Genomic DNA, 17,037 nt, shown 5'->3' on the forward strand with positions numbered 1-17,037 from the left:
GGCGTCCTTGGTGACCACAGTTAATAGAAAAGGACGAAAGGACTTACCTTCCTTCAGAGCCGGAGACTGGAGCCACCACAGGAGATCCGATCTTACTTGGGGTCTCAAAGCAATCTGCCTCTCCAAAGACTGAGTATGCCTGTCCCACCGGACCAGAATCTCCGCTTGAAGGGATCTCGTGTGAAACTGTGCAAATGGGATAACCTCGAAAGCCGACACCATCAAGCCCAGGCACCGCATGCAGGTCCGAAGCGAGGAGAACTCGTTGTCCCTGAGGGACCTGACCTCCTCCTGCAGGATCCGGAGCTTGTCCTCCGGAAGAAAGATCTTCGCCTGGGCGGAGTCCAGAATCATCCCCAGGTAAGGGAGGCGAACAGAAGGGGACAAAGTAGACTTCTGAAAATTGATGGTCCACCCAAAATCCTGGAGCGTTTGAACCGTGATCGACAGATCGTGCAACAGAGTGGCACTGGAGCTCGACCTTAATAGGAGATCGTCCAGGTAACAGAGGATAGCAATCCCCTGCACCCGCAACAAAGCTAGAACAGGAGCCAAAACCTTGGTAACAACCCTTGGAGCTGAAGCGAGGCCGAAAGGCAAGGCCACAAACTGATAGGGCTCCTCCGCTATTGCGAATCGGAACCTGTCCCGCTGTGGAACCGGGACAACCACCCCTTGGGCGAGGAGATCCTGAACCGCCCGGAGATCCCAGGAACGATCGGGGTTAAATGAAGATTTGAGGGGAAGAACCTGTCTGCGGGGCGAGACCGAAACTCGATCTTGTACCCTGAATGAATGAGTTCTTGAACCCGCCTGTCCTAAATCTTGGACAGCCAAGGCTCGGGAAAACGTAGACATCCCCCCACCCCTGAAATGGGTGAGGGCGCCCTTTCAGGACGAGGCAGACTGAGTCGCCGTGCCAGCGTGACCGGCTTTGGACTTACCCGCCCAAGGCTTCTTCTTGCCACCAGAGGCCTTGAAAGACTTCCCTTTGTCTTGTGCCTTGAAGGCACGAAAGGACCCCTGGTTAGATATAAAGGAGGGACCCCGCTTGGCGCGGGATGATTTCCCCCTAGTCACCTGGGGCAAAAGAGTGCTCTTGCCCCCAGTGAGCCCCTTGATCAGTTCATCCAGAGAGTCCCCAAAAAGACAACTCCCCGCATAAGGGATGTCAGTCACGGTCTTCTTGGAAGACTGGTGATGTGTCGGATCGCAACCGCGACCGCCGATAGTCGTGTGACCAAAGGGGCCTCATCCAAGGCCGCGTCACACAGGTACAGAATGGCTTGGCCCATTTGATCCATCATCTTCAGAGCACCAGGAGAAGCGGAGTCAGCAATCAGAGTGCGCCTAAGCATCTTGGCCCACTCCACAACAGCCTGAGAGACCATGTCCAAAGCAAACACGGGCTTCAGCAAGGAACCCACTACCAGATAGATGTGGCGGGAAAGTGTTTCCACCCGCCTATCCGCCGGGTCTTTAAACACCGGAGAATCCTCCACGGGCATTAAAGTGGCTTTATTTAACCTGGACACAGTGTGGTCCACCTTAGGAGCCGCAGTTCAGCAAGAATCCACCGGATCCGCAAAGGGATAACGGTACTGAAATCTCTTGGGCACCACAAAATTATTTCAGTGAAAAAAACAGTTTCGTGAAACTCCTCGGGGCAAGGAAAAACCTGACCCGATTTTTGGGCTTTGCGGGTCCCAAAGGAAGACCGCTTACCAGACAGGTGGGGCTCATCATCCAAATTTAAAGTGTCCTTAACAGAGCTGATAAGTGCGTCCACCGCAGCGCGGTCCCATGCTGACCCTGAGGATGAATCCTCCACATCCGAATGAGAGGACTGAGACCCCTCCGGAGGGAAGTTGTCCGTGGCAATCAAATCTGGCTCTGAATCAGAAGACAGAGAGCTTAGGCCTTTTCTTAGAAGCCTGCTCAGACATCAACAAGTCAACTTACGACGCAAAAGTCGCAAGTGCAGCAGTAAGCGAGACTATAGCAGAGGATTCAGGAGTACCTGAACCTTCCACCAGATTTTGGGGAATTTGCTATGCCGGGAATCCATAATAGCACTATCAATTTTAATGTCGCTGGCCCTTTAAATCGGCGATTCCCACCGCAAGTGGAGACCTAGTCCCCTGCTACAGGAAACTGTATAAACGAATGCTAGCAGGAATGCAGGCCAGGGAATACAGTAAAAAGCCCCCCACAGTGTGCTATACTTGCCCACGCTGCTGAGGATCTAAAGGAAAAAAGGAGGAAGTGACCTCACGCCCCTAGAGGCAAAGACAGCCCTGAGCCACAAGAAAATGGTTGCCAATAGAAGTCTATGGGAGAAAAGCTCTGGGAAAATGGCCGCTGCCCACAAAGCACATCATGCCCACACTAAAGATGGCGCCCGATCAGCGCCAAAAGGATGACAGAAAATGGCTGCTGCCCACAGTATGAGGCCGAACAGCCTGCCCCCACCCAAAATGGCGGCTGCGCGGTTTAGCGCTATTTTCGGTCCCAAAATGTCATGCACTGGCCCCCACAGAGTACCACAAGCACCCCAGGGATGTAGGAGACCCTAGCACCCCCCCCCCACACTGCGGTCAAAACCGCGACAGCGCGCCTCCACAGGGACCGGGAAGGGACACACAGGGACCACACCTACAGCCATGAGGGGGACATTACAGAACCCATACTGAACTGTCATCCCCAAAACAGAGGGCCCACATACACATCCCAACAAACACGGTCAGGGGGGACAGAGGGGTAGCATGGTACTCAACGGTCCAGCGAACGTGGGCACCGCTCTGCGACAGGAAGCCTCCCACCCTGAGTGGGGGTGCCGTCAGCCGAAAGGGACGCTAGCAACACACGGGCGTACCGCAGTTGAGACATCCCGGCGGAGATAACAACTTCGCAGGCTAGTCCCTGAAGTCAGGGACATTGTCATTTGCTTTTAGAGAGAAACCTAAAAAGAGGAAAAAAGCTGAGACTGAAGCCACAGCTAGGGAAAGCCAGCCTACTCCTAAGCTAGGCAGCAGAAAACTGAATTGGGAATGAAGCTAGCTGGGGGTATTGACCAGAGGGACAGCCCCCTGTAGGTGTGTCTATACAAAGGTTTTGTGATTATTCTAACAAAATCTTCTGCCTAGCTTACTCCTGTGGAGAAAGCCAATACCCAGATGTGCAGATTGAATGAGTGGGCGGCGACTGTCAGAGGACATAAGAGAAAAAAGGGACGTCAATTTAATTGGAGTACAGCGTCGCATGACCACGCAATTGTCCGTTAAAGTCACGCAGTGCCGAATTGCAAAATAGGGCCTGGTCTTTTAGCAGCCAAATCCTCCAGGGCTTAAGTGGTTAAAGCCAGGGACAGTAAAGCAGGATGGAAGATTGGACCTCGAGACAAAAGATCTTCCCTGAGGGGAAGTCCCCAAGGAGCATCGGCGACCAACCTTACTAGGTCTGCGTTCCAAGACCGGCGAGGCTAGTCCAGAGTCACCAGAATGGCCAGAATCCCTAAAAAGTTACATGCAAATCATTTAATGTGAAAGGCTGATATACGGGAGGGAGGGTCATTCTCCCTAAAGCCCCAATTTATGTATTTGCAGACTTTATATCCAGTGTTTTAGTTGCAGAAAAGAGAAACACTAAAAGTAGAAACTACAAACTATAAAATCAGTGCAAATCTACCCTAGAATCTTATATATTCTATAAAATCTTACAAAAAAAAAAAAAGTGCAAGTGCAATAGCCACAATGAATAATAATAATTATGAAGGAAAGAAAAAAAAAAAAAACTCTAATAAGCAGTGCAAAAATAAGTTATAAATAGTGATAAAAAATAAAAAAAAAAAAGTAAAAAAACAAAAAAACAAATTTGTATCAGTGAAAAAAATCAGTGAAATAAATGTGGGATAGCAAAACACATCAGATCCATAAAAAAAAAAAAAAAATCAATAAAGATAAATATATAAAAATAAAAAATCTGTAGGCCGCTCCATGAGGACGTCAAGTGCCGAAACTAGTAGGGCGGGACTAGGACGCTGGACCTCACTGTGCATGCTCGATTTGCGCTCGCGGCTTTGAGTGAGACAGCCGGAGGCGAAGAGCACATACATAGAGAGGCTGGGACCCCTAGTGTCGGCTAGACACTTGCTAAATGTGAGTTTTATATTTACTTTTAATAAACAAAGAATCTTTTTTATGGAATTACGCTATGTGGATTTATTTTTCCTCCTTTAATATGGCATATCCTTACCTGCTCCTATGAGAGTGTCTGTGTGATGGGGACAACATAGAGTGTATTGCGGACCTGCTTGCTGGAGATAGATATATATATATATATATATATATATATATATATATATATATATATATATATATATTAGTCAGTTTGGGGTGATTGGTGAAAGGAGCACACTGGGTGTGGTTTGGCACACAATATTTCACAGAAGATTCCTTACACAGAATATATTCACCTTTCTGCACTTTAATTGAATGTTTGGGACTTTACGAAGAATATTTATATTTATGTATGGACATTGCTTATGAATTTTTTAGATTTTTATATATTTATCTTTATGGTTTTTTTTTTTAATGGATATGAATTGTTTTGCCATCCCACATTTATTTCACTAATTTCTTTCACTGATTCGAACTGTTTTTTTTTATAAAATATTTTTTAAAAAATGTATCACTATTTAGAACATATTTTTGCACTGATTATTGGAGAAAGTTTTTTTCTTTTCTTCATAATTATTATTCATTATGACTATTGCACTTACACCTTTTTTTGTAAGATTTTATAGGATATATAAGATTCTAGGGTAGATTTGCTGATCCACTTTATTCTGCACATCCCTGCAGATATTTGGCTGCAACTACATATTTCTTTATTGCAATTCTCAACCACTGATCATTTTTGGTGCCAGATCCCTTTATTTTTTATCATATAAACTTAAAGTGGTTGTAATTCCTTACATATACTCAGAAATGACAGGCCCCAGGCAAAACACAGATTAAACATATCCCCCTTTATAAGTTTTACCTGTTTATCTGCAGTCTTCTCTTAATCCGTTTAAAGTGCTGAATTTACAGTTTGAGAGTTAAGAAAAAAGGGAGCAGAGAGCTAAAATACTCTCTGCAGAGGATAGTGAGGAGAGCTCAGAGAGCTGATTGGAGGGAATGAACACACCCCCTTCACACCGCTCACAGGAACAGAGCTGAGGCTGTCAATCACAGGCTAAGTGCTGCAGCTCCCTCCCCTTTTTCTCTTGGTGTCAGGAAAATTTGTCAGAAGTGATTTATGCAGATAGAGAAATGTAGAGATAGGAGGAGTCCTTTGTAGTGCATTAGCACATCCATCCCAGCAAGGAGTGTTGTCTCCAAGGGTTGGAGAGGCTGGATTCACCCCTTTTTTTATGGATAGTGTAGGACCCACTATTTATGGATTGTCTCCATATTTAATAGTCCTTTCTTTTGCATGGTTGTGCTATTCTTTTTTAATATACATGTTGCTTGGTCCATAGCTGCACCGGCTTTAGATATACATGTTCAGGGTTTGCTCCCCCAATTTTTTGCTTGTTTATAGAGAAATGAAGCAGCAGACAGAAAGGACACAGCGCTCTTAATTGATTCACATACACACTATAAAGGGATAAGATTTGTTTATAATTCATGTTTAAGGTTTACAAACAATTTAAAGAAAGCAGCACCAGAGTGGTGAATAGGAGTTATATAGGACATTTATTCGTAATACTCCTAGCGCCACTCTTTGATTTTAATATATACAAAACGGAGTAAAGTAATTGGACTTTATCTTTTATTTTCAACCTGCAGTTCTAGTTCTATATCTCCGCTCAGTGTTGCATACTCAACTTTCTTCAGGGTGTTTCTGGGTGTTTGAGTACAGTCAATAAAGGACCCTAGACCTTTGTAGGTAAGTTACAGGGAGAAGAGAGGTGTTCCTACATCATTCAAACATGTTTATTATTACAGTTATTTAGCAAGATGATAAAAGAACCTCACCTCATCATGTCGGCTCTTCACCTCTATAATATCCCGCTTTACTACAGACCAGTAGAAAACAAGGCCAGGAACAGCATTACCAAATGAAAAAGGTGTCTGGTTGCTAGATATTCCCATTACATAAACAGGCATCTGTTGTGAATGAAAACATTATTGCATACACTTACTATGGATGAATAAGTTAAACATTTTAATGTACACATGCACACAGCAATACATAATACATATGATATTACAACTAAAAATTAGCCTGTAAATCAAAAATAGCAGGCCCCTGGGCAATATGTACTAAATCTTAGCAGCACAAAATATTTGAAAATATAAGGAAAGAAATGTTTGCAATTCCTTAATGTTTCAGAGTTTTAACCTAAAAACGCTGCATGTTACTTTCATATTAATTTAACACAATGTATAAGCAAAATACATACATTCTGCCTTACAAAGTAAAAGATGGTATTTCATTAACATAATTAGTCTATAAAAAGTGGAACTCCGGCCGACTTTCCCATTTTCTTTTGGCCCCGCTTACCTGAAGGTGGTATCTGCATACAGTGCATCCGGAAAGTATTCACAGCGCTTCACTTTTTCCACATTTTATTTTGTTACAGCCTTATTCCAAAATTGATTAAATTCAACATTCGCCTCAATATTCTACAAGCAATACCTCATAATTACAACGTAAAAGAAGTTTGTTTGAAATCTTTGCAAATTTATTAAAAATAACCGAAAAATAAACGGAAAAAAAAAATCACATGTTGCTCAATACTTGTTGAAGCACCTTTGGCATCAATTAAAACCTGAAGTCTTTTTGAGTATAATGCTACAAGCTTGGCACACCTATTTTTGGGCAGTTTTTCCCATTCTTCTTTGCAGGACCTCTCAAGCTCCATCAGGTTGGATAGGGAATGTCCATGCACAGCTATTTTCAGATCTCTCCAGATATATTCAATGGGGTTCAGGCCTGGGCTCTGGCTGGGCCACTCAAGGACATTCACAAAGTTGCCCCGTAGCCACTCCTTTGTTATCTTGGCTGTGTGCTTAGGGTCGTTGTCCTGTTGGAAGATGAACCTTCGCCCCAGTGTGAGGTCAAGAATTCTCTGGAGCACGTTTTCATCAAGAATGTCCCTGTACATTGCTGCATTCATCTTCCCTCGATCCTAACTAGTCTCCCAGTTCCTACTGCTGAAAAACATCCCAACAGCATGATGCTGCCACTACCATACTTCACTGTAGGGATGGTATTGGCCAGGGGATACAAGGTGCCTGGTTTCCTCCAGACAGGACGCTTGCCATTTCAGGCCAAAGAGTTCAATCTTTGTTTCATCAGAACAGAGAATTTTGTTTCTCATGGTCTGAGTCCTACAGGTGGCTTCTGGTAAACTCCGGGCGGCTGTCATGTGCCTTTTACTGAGAGCATTCCGTCTGGCCACTCTACTCTACAGGCCTGAGTTGTAGGTTGCTGCAAAGATGGTTCTTCTGGAAGGTTCTCTTCTCTCCACAGAGAAACGCTCTGTCAGAGTGACCATTGGGTTATTGGTCACTTCCCTGACTAAGGACCTCCAGCCCCCCCCCCGATCACTCAGTTTGGCCAGGGCCGTCCCGCTCTAGAAAGAGTCCTGGTGGTTCCAAACTGCTTTCATTTATGGATGATGGAGGCCACTGTGCTCATTGGGACCTTCAATGATGCAGACATTTTTCTGTACCCTTCCCCAGATGTGTGCCTCGATACAATCCTGTCTGGGAGGTCAACAGACAATTCCCTGGACTTCATGGCTTGGCTTGTGCTCTAACATGCACTGTTAACTGTGGGTCCTTATACAGACATGTGTTCCTTTGCAAATCATGTTCAATCAACTGAATTTACCACAGGTGGACTGCAATAAAGTTGTAGAAACATCTTAAGGATAATCAGTGGAAACAGCATGCACCTGACCTCAATTTTGAGTGTCATGGCAAAGGCTGTAAATACTTATGTATATGTGATTTTTTCATTTTTATTTTTAATAAATTTGCAAACAAATTTCTTTTACGTTATTATGGGGTATGGTTTGTAGAATTTTCAGGAAAACAATGAATTTAATAAATTTTGGAATAAGGCTGTAAGACAACATAATGTAGAAAAAGTGACGTGCTGTGAATACTTTCCAAATGCACTGTATTTCAGACACCCATTTATCCCGTGGATCCAGTGTTGTCCCGCTGAGATCCACTCATGCCCGGCCACAGCTCCATCCCATCATGTTCTCTGATATCGAGAGGCCCGCCAGCTGGTCTGGGTTCAGCAGGCGGGCCCCTAGATGATGCACTTACATGCCTGCCCCCTCCTCCTTTCCTTGAATGAAAAGATATGCCTCCTGGGATATGTGATGTACATATCCTGGGAGGCACAGCAGGCAGTGTGCATGTCATTCACCTAAGGAAAGTGACATGCATGGGGGACTTTAAATTAAAAAAAAAAAAAAAAACATAGCCCTATTCCTGCAGAGGTGGGATTGCCCTCGGGAGGCTGAAGGCCCGCTTTAATGTCATTTTGTAGAGGAATGGTCTTTTTTAGCAAACTCTACATTCTTAATTGCGATTCTGCAAAGCCCTAAATTATTACTCTGGAGTAGGTATCATGTTATAATTTAAAGATTTAAAGTCCACTCGCTTCATTTTAAAATGTTAAAAAGTCCTGCTAAAGAGCAACAAAAACTACCTGTAGTTATCTTCCTCTCCTGTGTTCCTCTATGTTTCACTTTTGCAGGGGCCTGACCTTTCCTGAGCTCCTGAAGTCATGAAAAGTTAATTCCCAGTATCAAAAAAAATCAGAGAGGGACAAAGACGCAGCTTTCATAGCAAATAAATGGAAATGCAGGCATCCTGTGGTGTCAGACTTATGCAGGACTCTTACTTGTCTGATTAAAATGGCGTTACATAAAGTTTACAAAATATGCATTTGATCTTTGGTTAATATGCCAAGGTGTTCCTTATTGTCTCTTCACCATTACATGCTAATGAAAATACCATTATGTTAAAAATACAAAGGACTTGCAAGCATTTCTGAAGGCCACATAGGGTAAAATTTACTAAAACTGGTGCATACAGAATCTGGGGCAGTTCTGCATAGTAAGCAATCAGCTTCTAGGTATTTTTGTCAAAGCATAAGTGAACAAGCTGAAGTTAGAAACCGATTGGTTACTATTCAGAGCTGCACCAGATTCTGTGTGCATAATTTTTAGTAAATCTCCCCCCACAGTGACTATTAACCAGTTCCCATCCAGCCTATAACAAAAGGGCGACTGGGCAGGCCTCTCATTGATCCAAGTGGACGTCATACAACTTCCTCCCGATTTGGGCTGCGCAAATCGGGAGGAAGTTGTATGACGTCCACCGGACACAGCCGACTGATCAGTGTACCGGCTAGCTGCTGATAGCATGTGACCAATCACAGCTGGTCTCATGACAGCTGTAAACAATGGAAGTGTAAAAAAAAAAAAAAAAATCCTAATTCTTAAGTATTACATTTTTGTTTTTATTGGTACTGTCACCAGTCAGTGTCCCTGATCACTGCCCCACCAGTTATAGAATGCTATACTGCACTGGTGACAAAACTCTCCATGCCTCTTACTAAATACCTTGGACCATTTTCCAAAAAGGGGTCATTTGGTGGGTATTTGTACTGTCCTGCTGTTTTCGGGCCTCAAGAAATATGATAGGACCGTCAGTACATCAGGATTGATCAATTTTCAGACATATGTGCCATTGTCTGTGGACTCAATAAAAACTCTCTCACAGACAGAATAATATTCACTAATTTGGGTAATTTTCACCAAAGAAATGTAGCAGAATACACTGTGACCTAAATTTATCAACAATTAAAAGTAAAAAACCCAGTGGTGATTAAATACCACCAAGAATGCTCTATTTGTGTGAACAAAACAAACATTTCGTTTGGGTACAGTGTTGAACGACCACGCAATTGTCATTCAAAATGCGACAGCAGTGAAAATTAGCCTGGGCAGTAAGGGGGTAAAAGTGCCTGGTATTGTATGTATTAAAGCTAGGGGGGGGTTCAGATTACAATTTTCCTAAAAAGACAAAAAAAAAAAAAAAAGAAGTAAAAACACAACACAGCCCATCTTGGTACCATACATATTACATTAGCCCACTGGTAGAAAGGGAGCTCTGCCCCTAATGACTCACCTGTGTGCCACCTTTCATTCTAGTGATGGGTGCATGAATTCGAACAGCTTTCAGCTGGATTACTTCAACCTCTACTTTATCCTGAAATACAGAAAATTGGTTAAATATAGGAGCTGGTAATAAAACGCTCAGCTTCTTAGTTAACCTTTTTAGAGCAGAAGCTAAGCTGATCTCATATTACACTGCTGTTAAACTTCATTGCCTTGACACATCCTTGGAATTTGTCTAGTCATATTAAACTCTCTACATTTTTATACAATGTTCCTCATGTTATGGTTTATTTTTTATATAAAAGTACAGTATAGAAACAAGAGAATGATTAATTGCACATTACCTCAGACACAATAACCGCTTTTCCAGATTCTGCATCAATAGCCTGTATGGCCCCGGTCACCGATACATTGCCAATTGTTTCACCTCTAACCAGTCCATTGGTGCTCACAGAAGCAACTTTCTCATTCGTGATAGAAAATATGATGTTAGATTGTGGGTGAGGGCCACCTTCTGATGTGATCTAAAAATTAAAAGGATAAAAATTATACTAATATATAGTCCATCAAATCTAAAAAAAGAAAAAAATCAGCCACATGTGCTTAATAAATCAAACCGCACAATATGTACTACCAGCAGAGACCAATTTCATTGGTTGCTGAGGGTTACCACACCCTGCATACTGCTTCTTGCACTATATACTTAGCTGAAATGTATACAATATCCAGTCTTTAACAGAAAAGAATGTTCACCTGCATTGTAGCACTGATAAGGAGTGTAATCTTCCGAGGCAGGAGTCGGAATGGAGGGAATACCTGTCGGACATAATAGTAAAAGGATTATAAACAAATATGCCTTCCAAATCTATAATTAAATATAAAGCCTGGCATAATGGTCTTTTTGTTGCTGCACTGTATCATCTCCATAACCGCATTTTTTTTTTAGCTTATACGAGTTCAGACTAGAAACCTGTAAAGAACTGGGAAAAAAGTAATGGAAAAACAGTACGAAAAGGGCGTGTGGGTAACTGTTACTCACGTGAACGCCCCTCGGACTGGTGAAATAAATTACTATAAATTAGGTTGATCTAAGAAGTTAATTAAATAATTAAAATGTTGAAAAATTATTCAAAAAAAAACACATATATATATATATACACACACACACACACACACACACACACACACACACACACACACACACACACACACACACATTCAAAACATTGAGCAGCTAGTCAAAGAAAACACAAAGTGCTAGTGAATATAAACCAGAAGGGGAGACAGCGCTCAATATTAACTGTGTATGTCAAAACAACAATTCACAAAATAGATAGTGGTTGGGTTCAACATAAAGTGACTGTGCAACTATAAATAGGTATAAAACAACTTATAGTCCGTTTATAAAGTGCAAGTGCAGTCTGTGCAGTAAACAAATAAGGTGACTGCGGTGCTCAGTAAGGATGCATCCTTTATATAGAATCAGGAAAAAAGGAATCCGTCACCAGATGTCCTGCTCACTTACCAGATGACCCCTTGGGGCCTAGCAGTAGGCAAGTGGCAATTTCAGGGAATCTCCGGTGTTTGGCCAGACTCTCGTCTCCCCGCTCACTTTAAATATCCGGGACTTGATCCGCTGTATAGGAAGGACTGGTGTGGATTCCGCTGGGTATTCCTCTCAAGCATACGATCATTCCATTATGCCATAAAAGAGTAGAGGAAGCTCATGGTATAGTATGTATGTATCCAGATTTATTGAAAAATGTAGCCACTTACATAAAAGTTTGCAGGAAACAGCTTACAACAGCATCACAGCCGGTTTGCGTTCCGGCTGCGTTCCAGGGAAACCAAAAGTGGCGTAGGGCATAGCACGGGACCCAACGCGTTTCATCATCAAAAGTATGATGTTATCAGGGATTTATGTTGAACCCAACCACTATCTATTTTGTGAATTGTGGTTTTGACATGCACAGTTAATATTGAGCGCTGTCTCCCCTTCTGTTTTATAATGGAAAAACAGTATAGGAAAAGGGCAGTGACACTCCTTTGATCAAAATGTGCCCCCCAAATGGCTTAAGTTAACAGAAAAATAATTCTTAGCACACAAACCTGTCAGAATTTATATTTCCTTTAAAATTTAAACCTGGTCATTTCCTCAGGCCCAAAATCTCTAAAAACACTGACAAACTCTTGCAGTTAGGAAGTTTGCACTCATTAAAGTCAGACCTGTGAATAACCTCAGAATAAACTGTAAAGCAAAACAGCAAGTGGAAAATACAGATACTTTCCAAATTTTGGAGTCCCAAGCTAATATAGGAGGCCTTACAACTCAAATATATTTATTAACTTTTTTTTTTTTTTTTTTTTTATGGGGGTTTGTAGAATACAACACCACACACACTTGTTACAGTGCCTTGAAAAATAGGATTTGATGTGCCCCTTTGTGTTTGGGTATCACCTAAAATCCCAATAAAATACATTTACATTTTTGGTTGCAACATGACAAAAAGTGGAAAATCTCAAGGGGTATGAATTCTTTTTCTCTTTCGATCATTGACAGACACAGCTCCATATTCTTTACCATAGGGTTATTCAGCCCTCTATAGGAGTAGGACTAGGCAGACAACACAAAAGCTTGGCTACGCCCCGTGGGTTGTCCTCAGCTGGCATAACTCCCCCTCTCTGCTTAGAGATACTCCGTTTTGTAACAAGCAGTAACAGAAGCATAAAAAAAACTCCTTAGAGGGGTTGGTGCGGTGTCGGTCAATAAACTCGGAGAAAAGGATTTTAAGGCGAGTACAAAAATTCTATTTTCTCTTCCATTCATTGACAGACACAGCTTCATATTCTTTACCATAGGGACGTCCCAAAGCAGTGCCAAACACGAGGGGTCTGAATAACAAACCCAAGGCTAAACACAAGCCAATTCAGGTAATAGCTCAACTAGAACCACAGGAGCCCAACCTAAAATATACCCTCACGAGGGGAAAAAAAGACCCTCTAAAATCGCAGCCTGCAAAACTTTGCATGAGGTATCCGCAGATAACAAAATATCCACTTTGTAAAACTTTGAAAAAGTACGCACTGATGACCAATGACCAAGTGGCCGCCGTGCACACCTGCACCACAGATGCCCAATGACGGAAGGCCCAAGAAGCACTAAGTGCCCGAGTAGAATGTCCTGTAACAGGGAAAGGGGGGGAACCTGACCCTTAAGCGAATAAGCCTGGTTCACCATCTGTCTGATCCATCTGGAAATGGTAGCAGAGGAAGCCCCTTTTGCAACCCGTCTTAAATCGCAGAGCGAGTTTGGCCTCACAAAGGACTAAGTGGCTGCCAAATAGACCCGAAAGGCTCAAACAACATCCAGAATATGCAAGGCAAATTCCCTAGGATGAGCCAGCCTGGGACACAAGGAGGGCAGCACAATGTCCTCATTCAAATGGAAATCAGAGACAACCTTGGGGAGGAATGATGGCTGTGGTTGCAGGACCAGCTTATTCGTATGAACCACCAGATAGGCAGAACGACAAGACAAACCCGCCAACTCTGACACCCTGCGTGCAGAGGTGATAGCCATCAAAAAGTCCACCTTATACGACAGCGCAAGTAAAGGGATCTCCCTTATGTCTTCAAAGGAGGTTTTTGAAGAATTGACAGAACCAGGTTCAAATCCCACAGTGGCAGAGGGTAACATACAGGTGTAAAATGACAAACCCCTTAAAAGGTATGTATGCACCAATGAATGGGAAGCCAAAGGTCTTTGAAAAAAGACTGCCAAGGCAGACACTTGGCCTTTCTCTGTGCTCAAAGCCAGTTTCTGATCAAACACCCTGTTGAAGAAAGGCAAGAATCTGAAGCCACCGAAAACGAACAAGGATAGACTGAAACCTCACAATGGGGAATGAACGCCTTCTACATTTGATGATAAAGATTTTAAAATGAAGATTTCCTTGCCTTCAACATGGTCAAAATCACCGAGCCAGACAAGTCACAATCCTTCAGCACCTGGCTCTCAACAGCCAGGCCGTTAAAGCAGGCAACCCTAAAACTGGATGGAAGATCGGCCCTTGAGACAACAGATCGCCCGAGAGAGGAAGCCTCTAGGGGACATAGGCTACCAGTCACACCAGGTCAGCGTAAAAGACCAGTGAAGCCAGTCTGGAGCCACCGGAACTGCATTGGCCTCGATTCTGCATAGAAGTCGAGGAAGAGGCTGGAGGAAAGGCAGAAATCAGATGGTGCCGGCTCCATAGAGCCACCAGAGAGCATCTGTGGCATCTGCCAGAGGATCTCGTAACCTGGCCATGAACTTCGGCATCGTTCTGTTGAGCCGAAACGCCAGATCCACCTCAGAGGTGGATCTGATGATTGGTCCGGATAAAGGGACCATTCCCCCTCATCCAACGCCTGAGATAATCCGCCTGCCAATTTTCTTGCCGCAAATGTGCACAGCAGAGGGCCTGAATGAACCAATTTGCCCACCGGAGAATGCCAGACACCTTTCTAGGGCCGCTAACACACTCTTCGTGTCATCCTGGTGATTCACATAAGCCACGGCCGTGGCGTTGGCAAACTTAATCTGCACCAGGAGCCCCCCAAGCTGCTCTGTCCAATGATCCAGGCAAAGACTGATCGCTCGAAGTTCCAAGAGACTGAAGAGTAATCTGGACTCTTCCAATGTCCAACAGCCCTGGGCTGAATTCAGCCCCAGGACCCCTCCCCAACTGAACAGGATGGTATCTGTCGTGATCACTGTCCAGTACAAGGGGAGAAATGATTTGCCCTGTAACAAGGTCAGGGAGCGCAGCCACCAGACCACTTTCGACCGACTTGGGACACTTGTCCCATTTGACCAGTATCTCCTTTTGAAGGAGTCTAATGTAGAACTGTGCAAACAGAACCGCCACAAACACGGACACCATCAGACCCAACACTCGCATGCATGCCAGAAGGGACGACGACGTGTGGGCTAGCAACAGTTGAATCGCAGAATACAACTTCTGCAACTTTTCCAGAGGAAGGAATACTCCGGCTATAGCTGAATCCAGAGTCAGCCCCAGATAATCCAATCTCCTGGTTGGAACCAGGGCAGACGGTGACTCTGCTCGCAAGAGGAGGTCGTCCAGGCACCCAAGCACAGCAATCCCCCACTGATGCTGCAACGCTAAGAACGGGCCAACCTCGTAGCGGAGGCTAGACGCTAGAAGAGCAATGCCACAAACTGATAATGCTCCTTTCCCACAGCGAAGCGGAGGAAACCCTGATGCTGGGTCCAAATTGGATTGTGCAGGTAAGCATCTTCGATGTCTAATGAAGCCAGGGAACCCCTTTGATGCAGGGATGCCACCACGGTCCGAAAGGACTCCATCCTGGAATATTGCACCCTCACAAAACAGTTTAGGGCCTTAAGGTCTAGAGTTGGGCGAACATGCCTTCCTTCCTGGGAACCATGAAAGGGTATGAATAAAACCCCCAAAAACGTTTGACACCAGGACAGGAACGATCGCACCCTGGGGCAACAAGTCCTGCTCTGCCCTGCCCACAAAAGAGCTTGCAGCCAATCCGGGGGCAGGTGCACATTGGAAGGAAAGAACCTTTCCGGAGGATAAGAATGGAATTTCATCTTGGAACCGGATAAAATCACCTCCTGGACCCACTGGGTCGACAGGAGGTCCACGGCCCAAGAACCAACTAACACGTTCCCCCATCCCAGATCAGCAGGTCTGGAGAAGCCTGCTCTCTGATTGCCAGACCAAGGCCGCTTGAAACCTCTCAAAGGGGCTTTGAGGGGCTCGGAACCTTTTTCTGAAGTCCCTTAGGGATGAAAAAAGTTCTAATGGGCTATAAATGAAGTTTCATGCCACCAGCGAGGCACCTTCCCATTCTTAGACTGTGAAAGGAAACTACTCTTACCCCCGTCAGACTCCTAATGATGCCACCCCAAACAGGAGCTCACCCTGAAAAGACAATTCAGTCCGGGCCTTCTTGTAGGTCTGATCCGCAGACCAACACTTCAGCCACAAAATACAACTAAGCACCACTGCCAAAACAGATCGCTTAGAGACTCACGCGAACCGCTTCCAAAGATGCCTCGCAGACAAACTGCAGACCCCGGAACAACAGATCCGCCAGTTCACCATAGGCGCAGGGTAACTGGCCTCCCCCCATGGCCAGACGCAATAGAATTGCCCACACTGACAGTGTCTGAGACACCAGAGCGGAGGCCAAAACAGGCCGCAATGAGGCACCAGCCATAGTAAACATGCAACGGGCCTTCAAGATTCTGCCCTTCTGCCACCTGGATGCCTAAAAGCCGGGGATTCTACCACTGGAAACATGGTTGCCTTAGTCAACCTGGAAATAGGGGAACCCACAGCTAATGAGACCATCCACTTCCTCAGAAGTGACTCCTCAAAGGGAAATGGACAGCAAAGCGTATTGGGACCATCAAGGGTCGTACTGGATGCACCCAGTACATATAGACACAACTGTGTCTATATGTACTGGGTGCATCCAGTTGGATAAGAGAAGACCATAAACGCACGGGGCAGCTTGTGGCTGACAAACAGAACAGATATGTCTGCAGCAGCCTCGGCTGCATCCTCCACCATAAATGCAATGACGCAATCAGTGCATATACCAGCGCCTTTTTGTGCGGCGCAGCAGCCATTGAGGAATCATCCTCACTGTCTGACAGTCAGGGAAACATGGACTCTGTCCAGCGACTGAATCAGATGCAGTATCTGATGGGACAGGAGAGAGCGGGGGGGGGCATTCGCTAAGCTAACGTCCTTCCAAGGAGGCTGCAAACGGACCCCCCTAAGGGGGGCTGCCCG

The 17,037-nt window shown here is 44.5% G+C and overlaps 1 protein-coding gene across 1 annotated transcript in view; it reads right to left on the reverse strand.

Moving 5' to 3' along the window:
* The window catches only part of NUP210 (nucleoporin 210), a gene marked incomplete at its 5' end in the record, with an annotated part of 331,314 nt that overhangs the window by 143,416 nt on the left and 170,861 nt on the right, over nucleotides 1-17,037 (reverse strand). The window contains 4 exons of the mRNA XM_082265210.1: nucleotides 6,024-6,155; nucleotides 10,209-10,289; nucleotides 10,543-10,722; nucleotides 10,952-11,014. Of these exons, the coding sequence (XP_082121336.1) occupies nucleotides 6,024-6,155; nucleotides 10,209-10,289; nucleotides 10,543-10,722; nucleotides 10,952-11,014 (456 nt within the window). The remainder of the gene's footprint in view (nucleotides 1-6,023; nucleotides 6,156-10,208; nucleotides 10,290-10,542; nucleotides 10,723-10,951; nucleotides 11,015-17,037) is intronic.

Source organism: Pelophylax lessonae, assembly GCF_965119305.1.
Source record: "Pelophylax lessonae genome assembly, chromosome: 8".
Lineage (NCBI taxonomy): Eukaryota > Metazoa > Chordata > Amphibia > Anura > Ranidae > Pelophylax > Pelophylax lessonae.